General features: G+C 38.1%; 2 protein-coding genes and 1 pseudogene across 6 annotated transcripts in view; 1 reads left to right on the plus strand and 2 right to left on the minus strand.

Moving 5' to 3' along the window:
* RAVER2 (ribonucleoprotein, PTB binding 2) overlaps nucleotides 1–26,703 on the plus strand; it is a 68,466-nt gene extending 41,763 nt beyond the window's left edge. For 4 of the 5 annotated variants that reach the window (XM_075999037.1, XM_075999043.1, XM_075999035.1 and 1 more), the window contains exons 10-12: nucleotides 4,497–4,608; nucleotides 6,448–6,584; nucleotides 23,174–26,703. In XM_075999037.1, coding sequence (XP_075855152.1) covers nucleotides 4,497–4,608; nucleotides 6,448–6,584; nucleotides 23,174–23,320 — 396 coding nt within the window. In that variant the 3' untranslated portion in view covers nucleotides 23,321–26,703. The remainder of the gene's footprint in view (nucleotides 1–4,496; nucleotides 4,609–6,447; nucleotides 6,585–23,173) is intronic. The other variant, XR_012915893.1, reaches the window with a different exon arrangement.
* Nucleotides 13,671–14,789, minus strand: LOC105872822 (charged multivesicular body protein 3 pseudogene; annotated as a pseudogene).
* The window catches only part of JAK1 (Janus kinase 1), a 112,583-nt gene continuing 110,411 nt past the window's right edge, over nucleotides 25,677–27,848 (minus strand). Inside the window, exon 25 of the mRNA XM_075999047.1 lies at nucleotides 25,677–26,907. Within this exon, the coding sequence (XP_075855162.1) occupies nucleotides 26,812–26,907 (96 nt within the window). The 3' untranslated portion in view covers nucleotides 25,677–26,811. The remainder of the gene's footprint in view (nucleotides 26,908–27,848) is intronic.

The following is a 27,848-nucleotide window of genomic DNA, read 5'->3' on the forward strand; positions in this document are numbered from 1 at the left end:
AACCTCAAACTCCTGGGCTCAAGCGATCCTCCTGCCTCAGCCTCCGAGTAGCTGGGACTACAGGCATGTGCCACCATGCCCGGCTAATTTTTTATATATATATCAGTTGGCCAATTAATTTCTTTCTATTTATAGTAGAGACGGGGTCTCGCTCTTGCTCAGGCTGGTATTGAACTCCTGACCTTGAGCAATCCGCCCGCCTCGGCCTCCCAAGAGTTAGGATTACAGGCGTGAGCCACAGCGCCCGGCCTATCCAATCATTTTATTGGTTCATATACCATTGATATTTATAAATGTTATACTAGGTAGGTAAAATAAAGTACATCTAATTTTTATTTTATTTGTACCCCCAAATTCCCTTTGGTTTGTAAGTATTATAAAACTTGGGCAGTAAGCAGCTTGTGAGGAAAAACTTCATGCAGTTGGTTGTATTCAATGTTGAAATACAATAATGATGATGATTTTGTAAAAGGTTTTGGTTTACCTACTCATAGCAAGTGATATGGCTCGAATGCACTACAATTGTACATTGAGAAAGCTAAGGAAATTCTTTATAAAATGAATTTTTAAAACTTATCTACAGTATCCATTGCTTGGGTTATTGAGAGAAATTAAAACTTGTATATGAATACTTCATATCTTTTTGCAGTCTTTAATTCATTGAAAGCACCAGAGTCTTTAGAAAAATGATTTGAAGTGATTCATGTCATGGCAGATGAGTCTGTTTGCAAGAAGACAGCCCAAAAGGGCAGGGTCTGAAAAACAAGTCCTGTGAAGGAGAATTCCAGGGAAATGGATATATGGAACCTGGAAAGGGAAGCCCAAATGCATATACATTTTTTAAAATATTCAAAAGTAGTCATATGGTATTTTGTGTTTCTCCAGTGAGCAGAATTAGTTCAATACATATAACATACAATGAAGCAGATGTAGGCTTAATGTAAGGAAGAACAATTCATGCTTTCAAGCAAATAAAGTTGATTTCACAGAGATGGAATGTCATATCACTGAAAGCAACTGGACCCCATCGATAAAGGATGTTATGGAAATGACTTCCCTTTCTGACGATAGGTGTTGGACCAGGTAACCTCAGTGCACTGCAAGATTTCTAACTGCAAGATTTACACTTTGCTGAGTAATCGGTTTAAATTTGCTTTAGATTTTTTAGACCTGCATCTTTAATACTGTGTTGACCAATGACTCTTGAGCCTGCCTTTTTGTTTCCAGAATCACCTCTGGTCTTTAAAAAATAATAATAATTGGAGAGAGCTGGACCCTAATGCCTCCGAGAATTTTATAATTTTGTTCATGTAGATAGGGACGAGATCTATAGTTTTTGTTTATTGTGGTAAAAGATACAAGATGGAATTTACCATTTTAACTATTTTTTTTTTTTTTTTTTTTGAGACAGAGTCTCGCTTTGTTGCCCAGGCTAGAGTGAGTGCCGTGGCGTCAGCCTAGCTCACAGCAACCTCAAACTCCTGGGCTTAAGTAATCCTGCTGCCTCAGCCTCCCAAGTAGCTGGGACTACAGGCATGCACCACCATGCCCGGCTAATTTTTTCCATACATATTAGTTGGCCAATTAGTTTCTTTCTATTTATAGTAGAGACGGGGTCTTGCTCTTGCTCAGGCTGGTTTTGAACTCCTGACCTTGAGCAATCGCCCGCCTCGGCCTCCCAGACAGCTAGGATTACAGGCGTGAGCCACAGTGCCCGGCCATTTTAACTATTTTTAAGTGTAGAAGGGAGTGGCATTAATTACACTCACATGGTTGTGCAACCATCACCAGAACAACTTCTCATCTCATACTGAAACTCGATATCCATTAAATAATGACTCTTCATTTCCCACTCCCACTAGTCCCGGATGATCACCGTTTTCTACCTTTGTCTCAATGAAGATGACTATTCTAAGTATCTCACACACGTGGAGTCATAGAATATTTGTCCTTTTGTATCTGACTTATTTCACTTAGCATCTTAGCATTATGTTTTCAAGGTTCATCTGTGTTGTAGCACGGATCAGAATTTCCTTCTTTTCTAAGGCCAGATAATATTCCATTGTTTGTATATGCCACATTTTGTATGCATCCATCCGTGAACACTTGGGTTATTTCCACCTTGTGGCTATTATGAATAATGCTGCTATGAACAATGGTATATAAATGTCTTTTGGAGTCCCTGCTTTCAATTCTTCTGGAGAATTGCTGGATCATATTGTGATTCTGTTTAATTTTTTGAGGAATCACCATACTATTTTCCACAGCAGCTGCACCATTTTACATTCCTACTGGCAATACACAAGGGTTCCAGTTTCATAACATTATAGCCAACACTTGTTTTCTATTTTAATTATCTACAACAAAAATACCATAGATTGAGGGGCTTAAACAACAAAACATATGTATTTCACAGTTTTAGAGGCTGGGAAGGCTAAGATCAAGGTGTCAGCAGATCCAGTGTATAGTGAGGGTACTATTCTAGGTTTGCAGATGGGAATCTTTTCATTCCATCTACACATGGTGGAGAGCAGAAGCAAGCTCTCTTGAATCTCTTCTTATAAGAGCACTAATCCCATTCATGGGGGCTCCACCTTTATAACCTAATTACCTCCCAAAGGCCTTACCTGTTAATACTATCACATTGAGGGTTGGGATTTCAACATATGCATTTTGTGGGGACACAGATATTTCATCTGTAATACTAGCCATCCTAACAGGTGTGAAGTGGCATCTTATTTTGGGTTTGATTTGCATTTCCCTAATGATTAATGATGTTGAGCATTTTCTTCATGTGTTTGTTGGCCATATGTATATTTTCTTTAGAAGAATGTCTATTAGTATCCTTGCCCATTTTGAATCTGGTGGTTCAGATATTTTTTTGTTGCTGTTAAGTTTTAGAATTTTCCTATATATATAGTTGACCTTTAAACAATTGAATTGCACAGGTTCAAACTTGTGTTCAAACTAGATATGTCAAAAAATTCAGAAAAAGGTGTATATCATGAATGCATAAAATACATGTAGATACTAGTATATTTTACCATACGTAGATACTAGTATATTTACTGCCATAAAATATACACAACTCTATTTGAAAGGTTAAAATTTATCAAAACTTAAATGCACACAATCACAGACGGTGCATGGCACCATTTACACTCGAAATGTAAACATAAAGATGCAGTATTAAATCATAACTACGTAAAATTAACTAGTACACACTACTACTGTCATAATTTCATAGACACCTCTTGTTGCTATTGTGGTGGGCTGAAGTGTTGCAGGTATCTGCTTAAAATGCCAAAATGCCATGTGACACTAATCATCTCTGCCTGAGTAGTTCATTTCTTCAATAAATTGCTTATTGCAGGAAAAAGTGACTTCTTACAGTTCCTACATATTTTTCATTGTGTTTAGTGCGATACTGTGTACCTTGAATAATACCATGGGACTCATACAAAGTGCCACTAGTGATGTTGGAAGTACTCTCAAGAAGCAGAGAAAAGTCATGACATTTTAAGAAAAAGTTGAATTGTTTGATATGTATGGTAGATTGAGGTCTGTATCTATGGTGGCCCACCATTTCAAATGGACACTTCATCTTAATATAAATACATGAAATAAACTTAACAGTTTTGATAAATACAGTACAGTACTATAAATGTCTTTTCTCCTTATGATTTTCTTAATATTTTCTCTAGCTTTATTGTAAGAATACAATATATAATACATGTAATTTATGAAGTATGTGTTAATCAACTCTGTTATCAGTAGGGCTTCTGGTCAACTGTAGGCTATTAGTAGTAAAGTTTTTGGGTAGCAAAAAGTTATATGTGGATTTTCCACTGTGCAAGAGGGTCAGTCTCCCTAACCCCCATATTGTTCAAGGATCAATTGTACTAGAATCCTTACACCTAACTAGTTATGTAAAAATATACTGACATCATATTTTATCATATATTTTCAAGAAATATGAATTTCTAGCATTATCATCTAAATGTAGAGTTGGAGTCTATTAAACTCATTTATTTTGTTTGATATTTAGTACCAGAGATAAATAAGGTTTGTTTTTGTTAGTTGGTTGTGGCCATAAAATATAAAATAAAAACCTTAATAAAAATGTTGATAACAGTATTTCCGGAAATGAGATACAGAATTTGTTTCTTCTTGTGAAGACAAACTGTTTCCTGGTTCAAGTGAGAATGTTGTACAAAATGGCCTTTAATCTCTTTCAGTTCTAAAGTTCTGAAGTTCTAGAATAGTTTTTAAAAAATAAAAAAAATCTAATTGAAAAATTAATAGCAGGTGAAATGTGATAATTTTAGGCAACTACCATAAGTATTTCATAAGTTAATACTATCAAAGATTAGGTTCCACAAAATTTTATCACACTAGGCTAAATTTATTGAATAATAAATATTTCTCTGTTCTTTCTGCATTTTGATTTTCTTACATCTCTTACTAAGCACCACCTCTCTGTTTTTCGTAAATAGGCTGCCTCTAAGAATCAGACTTCACTTTTGGGAGAACCACCAAAAGAAATTCGGCTCAGTAAAAATCCATACTTGAATTTGGCAAGCGTGTTGCCCAGTGTGTGCTTATCATGTAAGTGAAGGCCCCAGTATTCATATTTTGAAGTTTTATTGAATATTTTCCATGAGTTTTACTTTAATTTTTAACTTAATGTAAGCAAATAATGACTATTGACAAAATTAAGGCCTGAATTATTCTTTAAATTGAAAGAATAATTGAAATTAAGACACTTTAAAAATGTGTACTATTTTATTTAAGGAAAATATCTTTTATGATATTTTTATTGAGAACATAATTTATCAAATTGTTATGGAATCATGATTGAATATAATTGGACAAAGGAATTATTTGGCAATATTGTAATTCAGGGGTCCTCAAACTTTTTAAACAGGGGGCCAGTTCACTGTCCCTCAGACCGTTGGAGGGCCGTTGGAGAGTGCGGCGCACATTCCACACATGCGCACTGTGGGCCCAGGACGAGTCGGCTGCTAAGCAGGACAGGCAGCGGGGGCCCGGCCGGCTGGATAAGTGTCCTGTGGCCCGCGGGCTGTAGTTTGAGGATGCCTGCTGTAATTCTTTACAACGCATACAGAATCATCTAAAACAGTGGCTTAAACCAATAAGTATTAAATATCCAGAGTATTTGGATACTCCCAAAATGTATGAGCTACTGATATTTGCAGAAATGGAATTCTCATTTACTTTTTGGAGGACCTCATCAGGCTTCCACTTACTGTAAACCAGCTATTTATTTAGATATAGTTTGAAGAGAAAGTCACAGATATGATGTGCTCTAGGCACAGGATATTCACTGAGACATTGGTTGTCAATAGTGAAAAACTGGAAAATACCTTAATGTTTATCAATAGGAGACTGGTTAAATAAATGAATAGTACATCATAAAATGGAATACTTTGTAATTTATTTTTATCATTGAGGGATATCTATGTGTACTAACATGAAATGATATCTAAAGCATATTTTTAAGTATAAAAGGCAAACATATGCATATAATTATTCCATGTATGATTATTTAAAGCTGTATATCCTCACATGTACATATTTGGGTATGAAAATGCATAGAGTAAATCTGAGAAAATAAAATTATTAATTATTACCTATGTGAAGAATAGGATTGAATGAAAAACTATGAAAGATGAATTTCTTTTTCTTTTTTTCCCCTTGAGACAAGGTCTCTGTTGTGCAGGCTGGAGTGCAGTGGCATCATCATAGCTTACTGCAACCTCAAACTCCTGGGTTTGAGTGATCCTCCTGCCTCTGCCTCCTAAGTAACTGGGACTGCAGGCTCATACCATCACGCCCAGCTCATTTTTCAAAGAGACAGTGTCTCACTATGTTGCCCAGTCTGGTCTAGAACTTTTGGCCTTAAGTGATCCTCCCACCTTGATCTCCCAAAGTGCTTGGATTACAGGCGTGAGCCACCATGCCCGGCTGAATTTCATTTTTAATATACATCCTCTATTTTATAAAGTCTCCTTGAACCCAAACATTAATTTGTGGTTTTTTTACAGCCAGAAAAAAATTTAAATGTTCCTCTAACATGACTATTATATGTTGATCTGGTCTAAAAATTTATTGTGACAACTACTGTATTCACAAGAATGGTCAATTTATATTTTGTATGCCTTGTTTTAAAGATTGGACATATATTACTTTAAATTTTTCCATCAAAATTATTTACACATAGGACAAGTGTTTATTTTTAGTTGTTTCAAATGAATGAGACACTATCATATACTGTATATATTTTTTCCCCTGGGGAAAATAAATATAGATATATATTGGCAAACTAAAATTTGTTTTTTTATTTCCAAATATGGTGAGTTGATAAGTTTTGCATTGTTAATAATAAAAAAACCTACATAAAACAAACATTGATTTTGCCTTTAGCCTCTGCAAGTAAAACCACTCTTCATAAGACTGGAATTGCAAACAACATTCTGGATGCAATCTCTCAGGGAAATGAATCACAACACACATTGGAAAAGTGCATTGCTTATTCTCCACCTTTCAGTGATTATGCACAGGTAAATGATTATCAGGTTCTGATGATATGTAGAAAAACTGATTGGACTATATATTGAGTTCACTGAATATGAAATTGTGATTCCTTTAATATTATCATAGGAAAGTAAAGTTGCACTGATCTATACAATATTTCTTGCTCACCATTTAAAATTTGGGAATGTATTCAAGAGATTGTTTAGTATCATTTTGCATTAGATATTTACAGTTAGTAGTCAGCAAACTGCAGCCTACAGAGCAGATTCAGCCCACCACCTGTTTCTGTAAATAAAATGTTATTGTAACACAGCTATGTCCATTCATTTACACATTATCTATGGTGCTGTCATGCTAAAATAAAAGAATTGAGTGGTTTCAATAGAGACTATGTGGCCTGCAAGATTAAATATTTACTACCTGGCTCTTTATAGCAAAACTCTGCTAACCTCTGGTTTATACCAGTGTAAACCTAAGAAACCCAAGGGAATGCCTCTGTTCTTCACTACTGCTTATAGATGTAGGAAGATGATGATCTTTACAGGCACTACTGTGCTAACTTTTAAACCAGTCAATCAATAACATTGAAAGTATTATATTCAAAAGATGTACTGTGTCATTATTTAAATATGTCCATTTTGCTTTGGCCCTTTCTTCTTGAACTTAGTGGCTTAAGCTGAGAGTATATATCAGTTAGTACTCTGTGATTATGGAATCATGAGAGTTTTATAATTAGCAGTTCTGATTCTTTCTTTTTTTCTTAGAGCAGTCAGCTCCTCAGCTCTATCCTGTTTGTTGGAGCAGTGCCTCCATTTTGATTTCCTTGGAGCAACTCTGTTTGCCTCATCTGTATCTAATAACTTAGAAAACCACTGTGAATTCACTTAGAATAATTGATGCCTGATTATGCTTTTATGATAGGGTACTAGAAACACAGGTCAAATTCTTTAAAATGGTGCAGCCAGGTATTAGTGAAATATATAATAAAGTCTCTTATGTACGTGAGACAAGATGGAAAAATATGGTTGGAAAGTGATGTAATTAGGTGACAGCATACCTATATTTAAAGAACAGTGACCATAAATTGATGCAGCCTGAAAGGCATTCTCTTATGTTGTTTCATAAGATTCCATCTTTGTTAAGTAATGACTTAGATAAGGACATCAGTTGTATTCTGATTACCTTTACAGCTGACAAAAGACAAAGAAATTGTTGGAGATGTGTAAAATTATTTATGAATCATTAATAGTTGTGAATATTAGAAACAACCTAAATTTCCCACAATGCATAATAAGACTGAGTAAACAACTTATGTCATATTTACACCAGTCAATAAAATGCAATTATTAAAAATCACATAAAACAAAATGTAAAAACATGGCAAATTTTTCATAATCCATTGTTAATTTATAAAATTTACAAAATATAGTCCTATACAATTCCAATTTTTTTGTTTGTTTATAAGGAACAAAATTTACTTTTAGAAACAGGAGAAGCACAATAAATTCTTAAAACTTAAATGTATGATGTAAGCTTTAAAAAGTAATTTTTGTACTGACCTTTTATTTCACTTTTGAAATTAGTCTCACTTAGCAGTTTTGCTTTTTAGATTACTGTGATTTATTGTATATTTAATATATCCATAGGAAGACTCATGGACACATGGAGAAAGTCTGTGATAGTGATGCCTTTTGCATTGCCAAGTGTCCTCCTGCCTCTACACTTGGGGCTTGCCCAGAGATACAGTGGAGGAGTGCCCCCTTTGACAGTCCTTGTTTCTGCCTCATGCTTGTTCATAACGTGAGATTTCTTCTCTCTCTCTCCCGTGTTCTTTCATCCTATAAAGTAATCTTAATTAAATGTTACTAATGGAATAAAGTAACTAGAAAAAGGTGATCATATGTTAGGAATTCCTTCTATTTCCACTGCTGGAGTGGAGGAAGAGATCTAAGACAGCTTTTGTTTTCTTTTTAACACTTGCTATATGCTTTGCAATGTAGGTGTTTACTATTTCTAACAACCCTGTGAGATTTAAATTACCACCTCAATATTACAAGTGGAGGCCGGGCGCCGTGGCTCATGTCTGTAATCCTAGCATTCTGGGAGGCTGAGGCGGGCAGATTGCTCGAGGTCAGGAGTTCGAAACCAGCCTGAGCAAGAGCGAGACCCACCCTGAGCAAGAGTGAGACCCTGTCTCTACTATAAATAGAAAGAAAGAAATTGGCCAACTAATATGTATGGAAAAAATTAGCCGGGCATGGTGGTGCATGCCTGTAGTCCCAGCTACTTGGGAGGCTGAAGCAGCAGGATTACTTAAGCCCAGGAGTTTGAGGTTGCTGTGAGCTAGGCTGACGCCACGGCACTCACTCTAGCCTGGGCAACAAAGTGAGACTCTGTCTCAAAAAATAATAATAATAATAATAATAATACAAGTGGAGAAAGCATAAAGGGGAAAGTAATCTTTAAGTTCCTACAGTTAGTAAATGATTTCTTGATTCCAAAGCCTCCATTTTCATTATACCATGGAGAAGTTTCTTCAGGCATGGAAGTAATGTCTCAGAGAAACTGTATAGGCTGCTATGCATATTGAGAAATGAATGTGCCGAGGCATCAATAGATAAAATAATCTTTATTTCCAGTAAAACTATCACATTTAAAAATCCACATTGGCATATCCAGTATTGGTGAAGCTGCTTATGTTGTACGATCTCCCTATAGATAACCATTATTTTTTTTTTTTTTTTTTTTTGAGACAGAGTCTCGCTTTGTTCCCCAGGCTACAGTGAGTGCCGTGGCGTCAGCCTAGCTCACAGCAACCTCAAACTCCTGGGCTTGAGTGATCCTTCTGCCTCAGCCTCCCGGGTAGCTGGGACTACAGGCATGCGCCACCATGCCCGGCTAATTTTTTATATATATATCAGTTGGCCAATTAATTTCTTTCTATTTATAGTAGAGACGGGGTCTCGCTCTTGCTCAGGCTGGTTTTGAACTCCTGACCTTGAGCAATCCGCCCGCCTCGGCCTCCCAAGAGCTAGGATTACAGGCGTGAGCCACAGCGCCCGGCCATAGATAACCATTATTAAAACTGGACTAAATATGACAGAAAAACAGCTATTTAGAACCACTGGAGAATGATCAGCAGCAGGCAGAAACTGAAGGGGAATTAGCCCTTGAAACAGGAAGACTTCCCTGTATGCGATTTGTGTTTCTGTGGCTTTTTGCCTCACATCACCCCCTAGTCTTGGCAGAAAGCTGTGGTCTTACTTACTGGCTTGAGGAGTCACAGGACAGAGTTCAGGACTGTCGGCAAGGCTGTAAAGTAAGGGGGGAAATACTGGAGAAGAGAGTGTTTCATAGGAAGGAGCCTCAAAGTCTACTTGGCTGGTTTCTGAACTACATTTGTGTGAGGGAATTTCTAGGGGACCCGATAGAAAACAACAGCCGAAAGGCTGAAAGAACTGAGAAGAGATTCAGTTACTCTCCAGCACAGAGGAAACATAGTTAGGAGTTTGAAGGAGCAAAATAACCCTTCTGGAACAAAAATCAACACTTTTCAGGGGAAGATAATATATCCAGCAAACAAAAATTGCTAGATAGTTGAAGAAGCAAGAAGTGCAACTCACAATTGAGAGAAAAAGTAAATTAGTAGAAACTGACCCCAAGGTGATACATATATTGGTCTTAGTAAACAACTATAAAGCAGTTATTATAAATATGTTCAGGAGCTTAAAGGAAAATAAAATCATAATGAACAGGTAAGAAATCTCAGCCAAGAAATAGAAAGTATAAAAAAAAACTGAATAATTCCAGAACAGAAAACCATAATATCTGAAATAAAAATACACCGGATGGGCATAGCAGAAGATTGGAGAAAGCAGAAAAAGAAGTTCAATAAAAATAAATAATTCCATCTGAAGAACAGAGAGAGAAGATACATATTTTTTAAAGCCATGAACAGATTCCCAGGGATCTCAGGAAGATACCAAGCAGTCTAAAATACATGTAAGTTGAGTCCCAAGAGAAGAGAAGAAAGATAATGGGGCATGAAAATTTTGAGGAACTAATAATCAAAAATTTTCCACATTTGCTTCAAGAAACTGACACATCTAAAAGACTCGGATACCGTCTTGCAAATAAGGATAAATAAAAAAAATTTTACCTAGGCATATAACAGTTAATATGCTGAAAACTATAGTTACAAAGAGATACTCTTGAAAGCAACCAGATAAAAACAGTGCACATTATCTTAAGACAGTCTTCTCATCCTTGGCACTGTTGACATTGGTGGCTGGGCAATTCTCTCTTAACCACTTCGGTATGGCACTCATTGGCCTTGAAACCTTGCCCACATCCGGCACTCACAGTCCACACAATAATTTGTGCTGTGCATTGACAACAAATCCGTTTTGCTCTTGTGTGATAAGGAAAGCTTTAAAGCACTGAAAGCTTGTTTTACTTTATAGGCAGCTATACTTATAAATCAGAATAGGTAACATATACATATATGTTTTCATTGCATTATTTTTAAATGCTCACAATTTTAATAAATGAAAAATTAGAAAAGTCATATCACCGCTGTCGGCTAAAGTTGACGCTTGGCTGTGTGCCTTCATATCACAGCTGTCGGCTAAAGTCGCTGTGCGGGTTCATCTGTGGCTGCCGACTATAGTCGACGCTCGTACTGAAGTGGTTAAGGAGGGCTCTTCTATGCATTGTAGGATATTCAGCCACATCTTTGTCCTTTCCCCCCATTAATAATCACTGTGTTAAGACAACTGGTAAGTAAATATGTTGGTAAATTTTAAAAGATTATATATTTTCTCTTTATTTAAAAGCAAAAATTACAACATTATATTGTGCCATTTATAATGTATGTAGATATATTTGACAACAGTAGAACACAGGACAGAATGGGGTAAACAAATGATGGTTGCGAGGTATTATATTTTACAAGAAGTGAACAACAGTAACTCTAAATAGACTGTGATAAATTATGAAACATTGTAATTCATAGAGCAACCATTATAAAACTATAAAAAGAATATCTAAAATGTGAGTAGTTTAATTACAATGAAATTCTAAAAACATTTGATTAAGCCAAAAAAAAAGGAAAGGAGAAAACAATTAGGTGTAATGAAAGCAAATTATCCAAGAGATAAACCTAAATTGAATGACGATAATTACATTAAATGAAACCGCTACCTGCTCCATTTATAAAAGTTTCAACAAGGCAAGAATAAATATTATACTTTTACCACTTATATTCAACATTTTACTGGAGATTTTAGTGCAATAAGGTGGTTTAAAAGTATGAAATTGGATATAAAAGTAAAAATGTTTCTCTTTGCATGATTGTTTACATGAAATATAATTGTTTACATGAAAAATCATTAAGAATCTAAAAAGTAACCACACACACACACAAAAATAAAAAGTAACCATTAAAACTAATAAGTAAGCTTTGCAAGGTAACAGGTAGGACAGCACAAAAAAACCAAAGTAGGTAAAAATGAGTCAGAATTCATCTTAAGTACTTTTTCAGTTTGACAAAATCATTGGTTTCAATAACATAAGCAGCATTTTAGCTATTTGATATGACTGTTCAAATTGTGATTTTGATTTTTCATTTGCCACTTGGCATACTTGGCAGTTGCCTGGCCTGCTGCACGACAGTACCATCTACTTGCATGTTGCGCTCTTGTGTTACCCTGGTTGCAGGGTCTTTCCTGCCAGAAAGCTGACTGCCTGTTCCAGGGAATCAGCCACAGAATGTGTGATGAGATGCTGTGATGAGAAAGAGGAAACAACAAAAATCTTGGAAGATGCTTGGTTCCTTCATGGAGCCTAATGCTGCCATCTAGTGGTCCAGTAATGCAGACAGACTCTCCAGGAAGTCATTATGTGATGAATGCTATGAGGACCTGATAGATCAGAATCGTATTACAAATCGTAACCATACAAAAAAAAAATTTTTTTTTTTTTAGATAAAGTTTCGTTCTGTTGCCCAGGTTAGAATGCAGTGGTGTTGTCATAGCTCCTGGGCTCAAGCGATCCTCTTGCCACAGCCTCCCCAGTATTTAAAACCTAAGCCTACTTCAAACAGGGGAGCACAGGTTATCTATATAGTAACTCTAGACACTAACTTGGAAAGTACTTTTAAAAAGTGTTTTTGGCTACAGCTGGAAAGCAAGCTATTGAAATTTATTTTAAATGACCTCATTTTAACCAAATTGGTCTCTTATATGTTCAAAAAATCAACAAAAAGACTAGCATATAGTATAAATAAATCTGAGACAACTTTGAGTTGCTACTCTGACATGTTAGTTTAATTTTCATGTTGCATTTTGATTTTGTAAAAGTGTTATTAAACATATTTATATCTAAGATACATAATTTGTACAGTTTGGTGTGGCCACTGAAACTAGTGAGGTGATTGAGTTTCACTTTTTTATATTTAGTGCAGTACAATACCTTTGGGGGGATGAATTGTTAAATCCAAAGTTAACGATTACTCATTACTCATGAGGAAAGAGAGTAGTTAAGAGACAAAAATGAATATGAAAATTGGAAACATTTATGTATATGTAAGGAATAAACATCATTAATGTCACAGAGTGAAGCATGTTTTTAAACATTTAACAATGGGGAAAGAAAAATTCTATTTTAAAATGAAACTTTAGAAATATTTAATGCAGAAAAGGCAAAATTAATTCATGTTTCTGTTTTAGAATTCTAAAATTCAGGCTGGACTTGAGACAATAGGAAAGGGATGTAAGGGATTTGATTCGGATCTCAGCAGAACTAGTGCAGTTGTTCATTTTCCATCCTCTGTCCGCCTGACTCCACAGAAGAGACAGCGCTTAGACCTAGGGGAAGTGGGGCTGAAGGTGAGACTAAGGAGTCCTAAATAGAGGCAGAATTTCCTGAAAACCAATTTGATTTTGTATTTAGGGGGCTCCATGCTAACTGCTTACATTTTTTTCAGAAGGGCAATAACGATAAATATCCTTAATTGGACTGGGTAGCAGATGAGCCTAATGGAATTCAGTATCAATGTTAACATATCCCTAAAGAATCTTCCTGAGGGATAGTCAAGATTCCCCTTTCCTAGATTCTTTTTTTTTTTCCAAGTGTTAAAGCAGAAATTTATTAAAATCCATTTATGTAGTGTTGTACAGACAAAATGCAAAGTCCTCAACATTGAAGTGCTTCATGAGAAGATGAATTTCTGTGCCCTCCCCCCAATAAGATACTTGTCTTTATGCTCCTGAAAATGATGCATTTAATTACACCACCTTCCTAAGAAGAATTCCTTTGAGATCCCAAAACCTCTGCAGAGTGAAGAGATATTAGCAGAGAACCTTCTCAAAAATGCAATGGCTCACCACAGAGGTGCAGTGCAAGAGATACATAAGATGGTGGTTCTTCAGAGGAGTGTGTGCACACCTAGCAAGTGAGCCACAAGGAGAGCCTGAAGGCCAGGCTGGGCAAGCCCTAGCTGCGGAGTGTGGCCAGCCGGGACTGCATGGCCTCCAGAGCCTCTTCTTCCTCCTCATCCTCTGAGGCAGCCATCGCTCCTTCAGGTTCAGTTTCTGGAAGGGCGTCAGTCACTTTACTGGGTGCCTTGCCCAACGCCCCTGCTGTAATTTCAAACAGAATTTTGTCAGTTTCCATTTCTGCTTCTTCCTCCATTTCTTCCTGATCATCCATGCTTTCAAAAGTGTCCTCTACCATCTCCTCTATGATCCCAGCCTTCATCATCTCTTTGGATAGCTCCCGCATGGTGGCCTGAATTTCTGGGATCTTCACAAGACTTTGCATGGCCTTCATCACTTCTGTGCTCTTCTGCAGGGAACCAGCCACTCGCAGGACCGCAAGCTGATTCTTCATACCCATAAGGACTGAGTTCATGTGTGCTTTGGATGCATAGAGCTTGCTCACCGCCTTCCTTGACCTGATCATCTCCTTGGCCAGAACTACACACACATCCTTCTGGCCCTTCTTGGCAGCATCTTTCACAGATCGTTTCACTTTTTCTTCTTCTCTTTGGATATCTCTTATTTGCCTGTCAACAACTCTCATTTCCTTTTTTATCTTCAATGACCATTCATTGACCAGCTCTTTGGGAGGCTTCTCCTGGGTTTTTCCAAACAGCCCCATGGCGAACTAAACTCGTCTTTCCCCTTCTGGCTTTCCGTTCCCTGCGCCTCTTTCCCATATTCTTAAAAGAGCTTTTAAAACTAGCCCCCAGTTCAATTTACATGAGCTTAAACATTGAACTTAAGATAACACTGTAAGCATTAAACTTTGGCTGTCAAAAATGAAATCATGACATTCTCTTTCTGCATTCATTTGGAAATCAATGGGATAAAAGAAAGTCTACATTTACATGAAGATAAGATTTGCTTTAATAATTTTTTTTAATGTAAAAATAAAGTAGCAACTACATAGATACAGAATGGGTTTCATACTAGATGTGTGCTAAGGATTGGATTGTTGGGTGGCAGTTAACAGAGCCAGTCAGTTTTAAGTTCTAGCAAGAGAGAGAGTACCCAAAGCAAAAAGCATGATAATCTGCTTTACCAGGCACTGGTAAGATTACAGTATCCAGTTCTTGAATGTTGAGGTGTCAGAAACCATGGGACATGACTTGGCTGAAGGAACCAGGAGTGCATGCTTTTTTTTTTTGGGAGACAGAGTCTCACTTTGTTGCCCAGGCTAGAGTGAGTGCCGTGGCGTCAAAGCTCACAGCAACCTCAATCTCCTGGGCTCAAGCGATCCTCCTGCTTCAGCCTCCCAAGTAGCTGGGACTACAGGCATGCGCCACCGTGCCTGGCTGATTTTTTCTATATATTAGTTGGCCAATTAATTTCTTTCTATTTATAGTAGAGAAGGGGTCTCACTCTTGCTCAGGCTGGTTTCAAACTCCTGACCTCGAGCAATCCGCCCGCCTCGGCCTCCCAGAGTGCTAGGATTACAGGCGTGAGCCACTGCGCCCGGCCATGCATGCTTTGAAAATATGTTTTTGAGAGGATTCATTTATTCACTCACCCAATATTTACTGAATGCCTGCTATATGACAGGCACTACTTTAGGCATTAGGGATATGGCAGTGAACAAAACAGAAATTCTTATAATAATGGAACTTATGTTTGGGAAGTAGTTGAGAAATAGCAAAAGAATAGTAAAATGAATAGTTAATGATTGCAGAGAAAATAAATCGAAGTGGAGGCAGGAGAGTGTCTGGGAAGGCTTTGCCGTTTAAACATGTGGTCCAGGAAGGCTCATTGTGAAGTTGATTCTTGGGTGTGTGCCACATGCATATATATCTATGCAAAGTGCATCCTAGGGAGAGGGAACAGCAAGAGCAAAGGCACAGAAGCAGAAACGTGCTCGTATGTTAAGGAACAGCAAACAACCTGTAGAGCAGAAGAGGAGTGAGCAAAGTGGAGAGAGGGGCGAAGTCACAGTGGGGTGGGACAGTAGTGGGTACAGTTTAGGACCTTTGAGACCCTTGTAAGGACTTTGGCTTTTACTCTGAGATAGAAAGCCACTGGAATGTCTTGGATAGAGGGATAACTGACCCAACTTATAGTTTAATAGGAACCCTCTGGCTGTTGTATTAAACAATGAAGATAGAATGTGGCCTGACCAGTTAGGAAGCAGCTGTGGTATGATCCAAGTAAAAATGATGCTGGCGTGGACCAGGATGGAGGCAGTGGAGGTGGTGAGAAGTGGCTGGATTGGAGACATTTTGGGAAGGTAGAGTCAACAGGATATACTGAGAGAAAGAGAGGAGACAAGGCCATAGGGGTTTGGGCCTAGACAAATGAAATTGTTATTGACTGAGATGGGTAAGACTGAGTGGAGCAGGTTTTGGGGATTTAGTTTGGGATATAAACTTAAGCTGCCTAAGTGGGGCTGTTACCTTGCTGGTGTTAGTTCATTATATCTCTCTGGAGCTAAGGGGAGAGGTATGGGCAGAGAAACACTTGAGAACCATCAAATTCCTGTAAATTGCTATAATTGTAAATTGCATGAATTTGGATGAGATCATCAAGGAAGTGAGGGTAAAAGAGAGACCGGGGTCAGTCTCTGTGTATCTCAAGATTTCTCTGTTTTGTTTCTTGGGGAAATAGAAAGCAAGTCATCAGCTGAGAGTGAAGATTAGGGATGTGTGTTGGAGGTTGAGGAGAGGGAAGGTTTGAACCAGTCACCTAGGAGAGTGGGGAGGAAGGGGATGGGGCTGGGGCCAGGGGATATGGTAGGATTGCTCAGCAGCAGGAGGGGCGAGGGGGCTCCCCTGAAGCTATGCTTTTAATAGATAAGGAAGTATTAGACTTGGACTGTAGTTCCATGGGACAGAATGGAATCACTGGGTAGAAACTATTCATAGGGTGGCATCACCTCACCCTAACGAAGACCTTGCTAAAGATTGAGTCTACTAAAGTGGCTATTTTACTGATTTGATTTCCACCTAGATATTAGACATGCAAAACTAGAGTACTGTAGTTTCCTTTTGTTTGGTCTTCAAAGCATAAGTTCTCATTGAAATTGTTTTCTCAGATTTTCTAAGTATACCACTTTGTTCTGTCTCACCTGTATGTTCCATGTAAAGTTTTAAACCACATTCTAAATTACATATAATCTGTGTGTTTGCTTACATGCATGTATCTATCTAATAGCATGGACAAGTTCAACAGCCTCCTGGTGAGACCTCCTAATAATGCCTGTCTCCTCCCTTGCCACACTGTTTATGGAGCTGCTTATGGATCCATCCAAATTCCAAGATCAAGGGTGTCATCCCGTTTATAAACGTGGCATTCCAGCCCCTCCGTGACTGAGGCCAGCTCGCCTTTCCAGCCTCACTTGCCACTGCTCTCTTGCATCTGCCAGCCACCATGGCCCGTCGCAGGCCCTGCTTCCCTGCCGTCTGCCTTTGCTCCGGCTCTTCCTTTCTCCTGGAGGGGTCGTTTCCTTGGCTCCTCATGTCCATATCTGACCTCACCTCCAAATCCTAACTCAGGTGCCATCTCACCCATGGAATCAGCATGCATACCTTTCAAGCCCCTATTTTCCCTTCTCGGGAAAAGCTTTAGCCCTTTGCTTCTATTTCTCATAAGCAAAGCGACAGTCTCCCTTCAGAATTATGTTTTGCGCTTCTCTTACTTCCCCTCCTAAGGTAAGAGCGCTTGGAGGGCACAGTTCAAGTTGTGTTCATCTGGGTAGACCCCAGCACGCAGCCCAGTGCCTGCAGTAGGCTGCCTGTGAAGGCATGGGTGTCTACATCCTGCAAATATACAATGGAAGGAAAAATGCTTGCTTGCTTTGTACTCTTTCCCTCTTCTGTGCTTTTTCTTTTCTGCTGGTTCTTAGATACAAATTATTTCTCCCAGAGCACTGAGCTTTGTTTTAAAAATCTTGATCGTGATTCCCCATTCATCAGAACTTACATAAAAGTTAGCTATCTTTGACAGCACGTATCAGAAGAATTATCTTTCCCCCAGTATCATATGAGCTATAATGACATCAGTTTTGTCTTCTCTTCCCATTAATATTTTCCTGTGCTGCTTGGTGAAGTTCTTTGCTGATCTCTTAGATCTCTGTTGGTCCTTCCTGTGAATGGTGTAGCACTACTGGGAAATCCTTTGAACGAGAGAATCCAACAGATTTTCTACATGGCTTCTGCGAGCAAAGATGGATGCTTCTTTGTAGTTTTGATTTGCATTTCCCTTATGATTAGTGATGTTGAGCATTTTTTCATATATTTTTTGGCCATTTGTGTGTCCTCTTTTGAGAACTGCCTGTTCAGATCATTTGCCTATTCTTTGTTTTTTCTGCTGAGATAAACATTTGGATTCCTTGTTTATTGTGGATATTAATCCTCTATCAAATGAGCAGTTTGCAAATATTTTCTCACATGCTATAGGTTGTCTCTTCACTCTGTTGATTGTTCGCTGTGCAGAAGCTTTTTAGTTTCTTATAATCTTATTTGTTTATTTTTGCTTTGGTTGCCTGTGCTTTTGAGGTCTTATTCATAAAATCTTTTCCCAGATCAGTGTCTTGAAGTGTTTTTCCTATGTTTTCTTCTAGTAGTTTTGGATCTTACATTTAGGTCTTTGAGCCATTTTGAGTTGTTTTTTTTTTGTATGGAGGGAGAGGTGGGAGTCTAGTTTAATTCTTTTGCATATGCATATCCTGTTTTCCCAGCACCACTTATTGAAGAGACTGTCATTTCCCCCAATGTATGTTCTTGGCACCTTTGTCAAGAATCAGTTGGCTGTAGATACATAAATTAATTTCTGGGTTCTCTATTCTGTTTCATTGGTCTATGTGTCTGTTTTTACTCTGGTAACATGCTATTTTGGTTACTACAGCTTTGTAGTATATTTTGAGGTTTGGTAGTATGATACCTCTAGCTTTTTTTTTTTTTTTTGCTTAGGATTGCTTTGGCAATTTTGGGTCTTTTGTGGTTCCATACAAATTTTAAGATTTGTTTTATATTTCTTGTGAAGAATGTCATTGATATTTTGATAGGGATTGCATTGAATCAGTAGATTGCTTTGGGTAGTCTTGCCATTTTAACAACATTAATTCTTCCAGTATATGAGCATGGGATGTCTTTCTATTATTTGTAGCCTCTTCAGTTTCTTTATCAGTGTATTGTAGTTCCCCTTATAGAAGTTTTTCACCTCTTGGTTAAATTTACTCCTAGGTATTTTATTTTATTTTTGTAGCTATTGTAAATAGCCATCTTGATTTATTTTTCAGCTAGATAGTTGTTTGTGTATAGAAACACTAGTGATTTTGTGTTAACACATTAATTTTGTATCCTGCAACTTTACTCATTTATTAGTTGTAAGAGTTTTTTGGTAGAATCTTTAGGTTTTTCTTGTATAAGATGATAATGTCCACAAACAGGGACAGTTTGACTTCCTCCTCTCCAATTTAGGTACTCTTTCTTTCTCTTGCTAATTGCTCTGGCAAGGACTTTAAGACTATGTTGAATAAGAGTGGTGAGAGTGTAGGAAAGCTTTTCCTTATTCAGTAAGATGTTAGCTGTGAGTCTGTCATATATGGCCTTCATTATGTTGAGGTACTCTTACAGCTAATTTTCCTACATCTATTGAAATGATCATATGCTTTTTGTCCTTCATTCTATTGGTGAGATGTATGATATTTATTGATATGCATATGCTAAACCGTCCTTGCATTGCTGGGATAAATCCCACTTGATCATGGTGTGTTATCTTTTTAATGTGTTGTTGGATTCAGTGCTCTATTTTGTTGAGGGTGGTTATGTTTATCAGGGATATTGGCCTGTAGTTTTCTGTTTTTGTTGTGTCCTTATCTGGTTTTGGTATCAGGGTTATGCTGGCCTTCTAGAATAAGTTAGGAAGAATTCCTTCTGCTTCAACTTTTTGAAATGGTTTAATAATTGATATTAATTAAATCTTAATTAATAAATAAGCAGTTTAATTAATAAATAAGCAGTTTAAATCAATGTTTCCTTTTTGATTTTCTGTCTAGATGCTCTGACCAATGCTGAAAGTGGAGTGTTGAAATCTCCAACAGTTATTGTATTGGAGTCTATCTCTACCTTTAGGTCTAAAAATGTTTGCTTACTTTATCTGGGTGCTCTGGTGTTGGGTGCATATATATTTACAGTTGTCATATTCTCCTGCTGAATTCATCTTTTTATTATTATATAATGTTCTTCTTTGTCCCTTTTTACAGCTTTTAATTTGATGTTTGTTTTGTCTGATATAAATATAGCTACTCCTACTGACTTTTGCATGGAGTATCTTTGTCTATTCCTTCCTTTGTCTTTGTGCATCTTAACAGATGTCATGAGGTTCTTATACACAGCTTACAGTTGGGTCTTGTTTTTTTTTATCAATTCAGTCAGTCTGTATCTTAAATGGGAAATCTAATCCATTTATATTCACGGTTATTATTAATAGGTAAGGACATACTCCCATCATTTTATTGATTGTTTTCTGGTCATTTTGTTCCTTATTTCCTCTCTTATTGTTTATTTTTACACTTGGGTGGTTTTCTGTAGTGATAAATTTAACTGCTTTCTCTTTCTCCTTTGTCTACAGCTCTAGCAGTGAGTATTATAGTTTCACATATTTTTGTGATGGTAGTTCTTTACACTTTGACTCTTGAGTATTTCTTATAAGGCTGGCCTAGTGGTGATGAATTCCGTTAGCTTTTGCTTGTCTGTGAAAGATTTTATTTCTCTTTAATTTCTAAAGGACACATTTTCTGGGTGTAATATTCTTGGCTGACATTTTATTTTCTTTCAATACTCTGAATATGTCATCCCATTCTCTACTGACTTACAAGATTTTGCTGAGAAATCCACTCGACATCTAATGAGGACTCCCTTATATGTGACTTGGTGCTTTTCTCTTGCTGCTTTTAAAATTCTTTGTCTTTCACTTTTTTTTTTTTTTTTTTTTAAGAAACTCCTGGAATTGATATTTGTCTTTCACTTTTAACAATTTTACTATAATGTGCCTTAGAGAGTACCTGTTTGGGTTGAATCTATTTGGGGTTCTTTGACCTCCCAGGACCTTGATGTCCATTTCCATCCCAAGACTTGGGAAGTTTTCTGCTATGATTTAATTAAATGTTTTCCTGACATTTTCCCTTTTCCTCTGGAATGTCTATAATATAAATACTTGTTTGCTTATTGGTGGCTCTCAATTGTATTTTTAATTTCATTCATTGAATGCTTCAGCTCTAGTACCGTGTTTCCTTGAAAATAAGAGAGGGTCTTATATTTATTTTTCCTCACTGAGACACCCTAGGGCTTATTTTCAGGTGATGTGTTATTTTCCCCTCAAAGCCTCAGCTTATAGCACGCACAGGATGGTCGGGACCTGACAGGGGATGCTGACCTTGGTGGGGCTTTCCAGGCACCTCAGGGATAGTAGCTGTCACGATGGGGCAGACGAGAAGGGCTGCTCGTCGTCTTTACCACCCCACAACAAAATTCATGGGTTGTGCAGATACGCTGTGTAGCCACACCCATCACTAGGTCTTATTTTTGAGGTTTATATTGAGCAAATGCTTAGAAATCCTGCTAGGGCTTATTTTATGGGTAGGTCTTATTTTCGGGGAAGCACGGTATTTGTTTGGTTCTTTTTTATGATATCCTCTTGTTTCTCATTTAAATCATGAATTGTTTTCCTCATTTTGTTGAATTGTTTATCTGTATGCTGTCATATTTCAGTTTCCTTATGATTATGGTCTGTTACTGGAGAATTAGTTTTCCTTTGAAGGGGACATGTTTCCTTGCTTTTTCATAGATGTGTACATTGATTTCTGTGCACCTGGTGGAAAAGTCTCCTATTACTCGTTTTATGGAATAGAGTAGGGAGACTTATTTGTATGAATGGGTCTTGGGTGTCAGTTTGGTGAGGTACATTGGCCTTGGTTCTAGTAGATGCAGTAGTGAGTCTCTGTGTAGTTTCTTGAGCTATAATCCACCTTCGTGGCATTTGCAAGTTTTTTAGTGGCCTAGGCTGAGAGTGTGGGGATGGTGGTGTGGCTTTGCCAGTCTGTTTGTCAGGTCAGGGATGTGTGGATGCACACAGTCGGTGCCAACTGAGGGTCTGGCTGTCTGGGGTTGGGGCCACAGAGAGCTGTTACTCTGTTTGGGAGCATGGGCACACAATTGCATGGCTGACCTGGGGGCATTGTCTGCTGGAGGGAAGGTTCTCAGGCCCAGGACATAGCTGCATGGCTGCTCAGTTGGCCTGAGGGCATGTTTGCTAGGGGTGGCCCAAAGGGCTGTTTCTTAAGCCCAGGATGTGGGCTCTTGGCTGGCCAGGGAGTGTGCTTACCTGGAGTGGCCTGCAAGACTTTGTCAGGACCTCAATGGAGGAGCAAGACCACTGGGCAGGCCAGGGGCATGTCTGCAGTGGATGAGGGCACCTGGGGCTATTTCTTAGGTCCTGAGCATGGACACATAGCCAGTCTGCAGGGGGTGGGAGGGGGAATGGGGAAGTGCATATCCATTGTTTTGAGGCTCAGGGGCCTCTGCGACTTGGGGGAAGGTGCGCAGCAGTTTGACAAACCCTCAAAGGCAGATTCGCCCTGGATGGGACTGGTAGACTGTTCCTCTGGCTGGAAGCGTAGCAGCGGGGGTTGGTTTTCCTGCTGTGCAGGCTCAAGGCACAGCTGATCCAAGCTCCACACAATAGAGTTGTGGCATTCGGCCACCTGTGTGGGCCTGGTGTGACAAAGATGGAGCTCCAGTGTTGGAAAGGTGCAATGTCTACTGGCTCTCAGAGAAGGGTGTTCTCCAGAGGTGGCTCTGGTCTCACAATGGCATAGTGCTGCAGCAGCTCAGCTCACTGAGGGTGGGTGGGGGTAAGGCGTGCATACCTTGTGCTCCTAATCAGGGCAGTGCAGCTGCATGAATTCCTGGCAGCTGTCCAAGCTGGGCTCAGGGCTTGTGAAGACTGTGGGACCCTCCTGCAGGAAGGACGGCAGGTGTTTATGGTGGCACTGGGCTGGTAGGGATCGTATGCTCACCTTCCCAGAATAAACCGAGTTTAATTTAGCTTTTAACATCAGTTGCGATTTTATTTTCTCATAGGTGTCATCTTTAAGAAATGAAAAACGAGGCTCATCATATCTCATCTCTGCCCCAGAGGGTGGTTCAGTGGAATTTGTGGACCAGCATTCTCAGGGCACAGGAGCATATTACATGGAAACCTACTTAAAAAAGAAGCGAGTGTACTAAGTTGAGCTCTCTCCTTATCACCTCCTAAGGTTCTCTGCAGTATCTCTGCTGTTCATCGCTGCCTTAACTATATTCAAACTAGCCATATATCCTTTAAATACGGGTTTATAATTTCCCAGAAGGAACTGTGTTGTGCAGCAGGCAGAATTGCCAAATGAAAAATAGCAATAAGAGACATCAATTGAAGACATTTTCCACTAGAATTAGATGCATCCTATTAGCGTTAACTTACAATCCATTGGAGAAACTAACAATGTTCCAATATTTCTTGTTTTAGGACCAGGAATAATTTTGACACCACCATGTATAAAAGTTTGAAGCAATAAATGGGAAACAGTCTTGTTTCCTGAGCCTTAGAAGAATGCGTTTCTTGTAAGCCAATGTGCATTTCCATTTACTTTCCTTATAGATTTTTAGGACTTTTCCTAGAACTACAAGGGTGCAAAGTACCAAACGTGGTGATAGTAATGTTAAAAAGATGCTCTACCTGCAAATTCAATTATTACTCCCACGCCAGCCATGCAATATTAAGTGCAACAACAGAGTGATAGTGATGTCCAAAGTATACGTTACTACACATGCTTTACTTTTAAGATGTTGTATACCATTTATACCTTTTGTGAAAAACACAAGGTATTTTAAGAAAAATACCTTTGGTGATAATACAGGGGTTGGCAAACTACACTCTGGGGCCAAATTTGGTCCCCCACCCATTTTTGTGCTGCCTGCAAGCTAAAAACAGTATTTACATTTTTAAATGGTTGGAGGAAAAAGGAAACGTTATGACATGAAATTTATACAAAATTCAGCTTTCAGTGTCCATAAACAAAATTGTATTGGAACACAGCCAGGCTCATCCATGTGGGTCTTGTCTATGGATGGCACTCTTATGCTACAATAGCAGAAAAGAGTGGCTTTGACAGAGACCCCAAGGGCCTGCAAAGCCTAAAATATTAATATTTACTGTCTGGTCCTTCGTAGAGAAAGTTTGCTGACCCCTGATATAATAGCACTAATTCCCTATTCCTTTTATTTCACCTACAGAAAGACTTAATCTTTGAGACAGACTTGTAATGGCAAGGAACATCGGTTTCTGTGCCTCTTTTCATAGCAGCCTAGTGATACTCTAATGACTAGAATGGGGCCTATTTTGATGACCACATGTCCCAGTTCCACAATATAGTAAAGCAGTCAATGCTGCCCTTTCTGAAGGAGTCTCATGAAATAACACAGTATTTACAACCATTTTGAGCTACTAAGCTATACCTCACTCTCTGCTTTGTCTCACATTCTTTGGTAGTGTGTTAGGCTGAAAAATATCAGCTATTTAAACCCAATTTACTTCTGAAAGAATTTTTGTCTTTATTGCATATGACTTTTGACATCACCATTTCTTGAAGACCTAGGGATTAGATGCATGAGAAACCTTTTGCCATCTAGAAATTTGTAAGTTAGTTTGTTATAAGCCTGTGACTGATGATAAGGAATGTGGGGTCTTAATGACCCTGGTCTTTTCAGAAATCAGATCATTATCTTGTCACTTGGACTTTCTTTGACTATGATATAGATACCCTGTTTTAAGTATGAAGTTTAGAATTGGTATATATGTTGTATGCTTTGTAAAGAATTTTGTCTAATTTATTGCATATACTCACATCTGTTGGAAAAGGACAGCTAGAGAGTTTAATTTCTAAGAAGTATACTACCTACAAATGGCTGATCAAAATTAGGCATCAGTTATACAGCAGATGACTAATGGCTTCCCCATGCCCTGCACTTCTCCTTTCCGTTTTCCTGTTGCACTCAGCCTCCCCCGTGTTTAGATGCACCTCCACTATAGTACAAACAGAAGAAAGGGAAGATGGGTGAATTTTACACCAGAGCTGCAAAGTGGAAGAGGTTCAAAGAACTAAAACAAAGGTGTTTGGATTCCAGCATGTGAGGATATGCTGTCCATGCTGGCCTGTGCCCCATGATCATTGGACAGGACAGAGAAGAGCACATCAAGTGGTGTTAGTAATAAGGGCCATTTCCAATCTCCTCCTCCCCAAAAAACCTATACTGTTATTTTTCTATGTAAGCAAATTGTTTGAAATGCTTTGAAAATGAAATCTTACTATTAAAAGGCATATGCATGTAAAGTCTTTAGTATATTTATTTGTATAAAGAGTAAACAAAGTGCATATAGAGTGGCCACAGGTTTGACACAGAGACCTTGGTGATATAGGGCTATTGTACAAATTCAAATGGCAAGTTTATTGTTGCCATTGACTCAATCCTGAACTCTTTTTTGGGCTCAACAAGTGAAAAGTAATATCGGACGTACTAGACAGCATTAACAAAAAGTTTTTCAGACTCTTGGTCAAAAAGATCTTTATGGTTCACATTGAATCAGAGGTTAAACATTTTTGATTACCCAGCTACCTCCAAGCAAACTGAAAACTGTCTAGCAGATCCTGAACTCCAAAGTACCTCCAGCTGGGTCTTTCCTTTCAAGTTTTGCACCATAGGGTGATGGTCAAAATAGTGATCAACCCTTGCAGATGGGCGGTAAGTACTGAAATACTCTAAGAACAGTGCGACATATGTGGTATATATTCTGACTGATTGCATACAGCATTCAAAACCACTGCTAGAATATCTTGCCCCAAAGTGGTAGAGTTATAAAAGGATATACACTGACGTTTCTTAAAAGCATGTGTAATAGCATCGAGGTTCTGGGAATCAGTTCTGAAGGTACACTGCTTAGGAAAGCACTGGCACAGGCTTAGTTCTCGAGAATTAACATGCAGCAAAGATACTCCACAGATATTCCATAGCTGTCCCCTTGTGTGTAACCAGTTTTCTCAAAAATGGGTACCAGTGGTCACCCAAGGGAACAGAAGCTAAGCCACTGGAGAAAGAACTCAAACTTTAAGTCCTACTGGTGACAGAATACAATCATTTTTGTATAGAAACAACAGTTTACTAACTGGTATCTAATATTTTAAGAATGTATGGCCTATCACTTTATAGATAGGGAAATTTGAAGACAGGTTAGAGTATAAGTCAATCCATCTTTATGATCAATGTACCAGGAAAACATTTCGGACCAACTGGCAACTGGGAAAAGCAATCATGTTGAGACATTACTTGGGTCAACTCTTCTTGTTTTCAAAAATCTCATCCTAGTAAGCAGTTGTGATGGTAAGCTAGCAGATGAAATGGTGGTATATTCTTTCCCAAAGGAGGAGTGCTTAAGTGCTTTCAAATATTTTGGTTGTCATTATTTGTCACTAAGTTACTGGTACCAAATTTAACGAGGAAGTCCTTACACATATTAAGCACCACAGTGTGCCGTATATGTGCATACATGCTCAAGTGTTTGATTTTTTTTTTTTTTTTTAGATAGAATACCAACTTTTTCCATTAAAGTTTTTTTGAATGGCTTGGGTATTTGTTGGAGGAGGAGGACTTGATAAACTGTGGAATTTAAATGTTATTCATGCTACTTATTTTAAAAGTGCTTCAAATCCTTCAATAAGGTTCTGAAAGGTCGTCCGATTGGATGGTTGGAATTCCCAGCATTTTCTCATAAGTTGATAAACCTATAAAAAGAAAAACAAAAATAACAACAGTAAAAAATGTTAGATTTGGAAACTTTTTTAAAATATAGAAACATGAATAGCAAGAAAATAATTTTGGAAATGTAGATAAGTGTTCTTTAACAAGACTGGGAAACAAAAGTATCTGAATGATTTAAAACAGAAGATATGATACTATAGTTCCATAAATATTTTAGCATTTGAGAAGCTCATGGGTTCAATGACCTTCAAGAAAATCCAGTTCACTACTGTAAACCAGCTACGGGGTGAAGCTGAGTCTCAGTTTAGACTTGAACTTTCCACTCTGGTTGCCTCATTCTTTCTCTCATACTATTTCAGTATGTGCTTGATAAACAGTTTAGTCTTAAAGGCCCAATTTACTTTAGAGCAGGGGTCCGCAAACATTTTAAACAGGGGGCCATTTCACTGTCCCTCAGAATGTTGGAGGGCCGGACTATAGTTTATGAACAAATTCCTATGCACACTACACATATCTTATTTTGAAGTAAAAAAAAAAAAAAAAAAAAAAACAGGCAAAAACACCTGCATGTGGCCTGTGGGCCATAGTTTGAGGACACCTGCTTTGGAGTATAGAAAACTGAATATTATAAATGCCATTAATGAGTGGGATAAACTTATATACAAAAATACAGTTATATGTATTTGTCACAATAAGGCTATACCTAAACAAGCTCCTTTGGGGCAGGCAAGTGGATAAACACTGAGGTGCCTACACTGGGAGGAAACCCTTGCTTTGAATATAACTCGCGGCTGACATCTACCCCAGCATCTGATGATTTCTCAGATATCTGAAATGTAGCTTCAGGAAACTGTTACAAAGGAGTTTCCTACTTCATTTTGCTGGTCTCCCCCCACCCCTCCCGCTTCTTCCCCATTGCTGGATAACTCAAGCTGTGAAAACATTATAAAAGTGAGTTTTATTA

This window comes from Microcebus murinus, chromosome 2 (assembly GCF_040939455.1).
Source record: "Microcebus murinus isolate Inina chromosome 2, M.murinus_Inina_mat1.0, whole genome shotgun sequence".
Lineage (NCBI taxonomy): Eukaryota > Metazoa > Chordata > Mammalia > Primates > Cheirogaleidae > Microcebus > Microcebus murinus.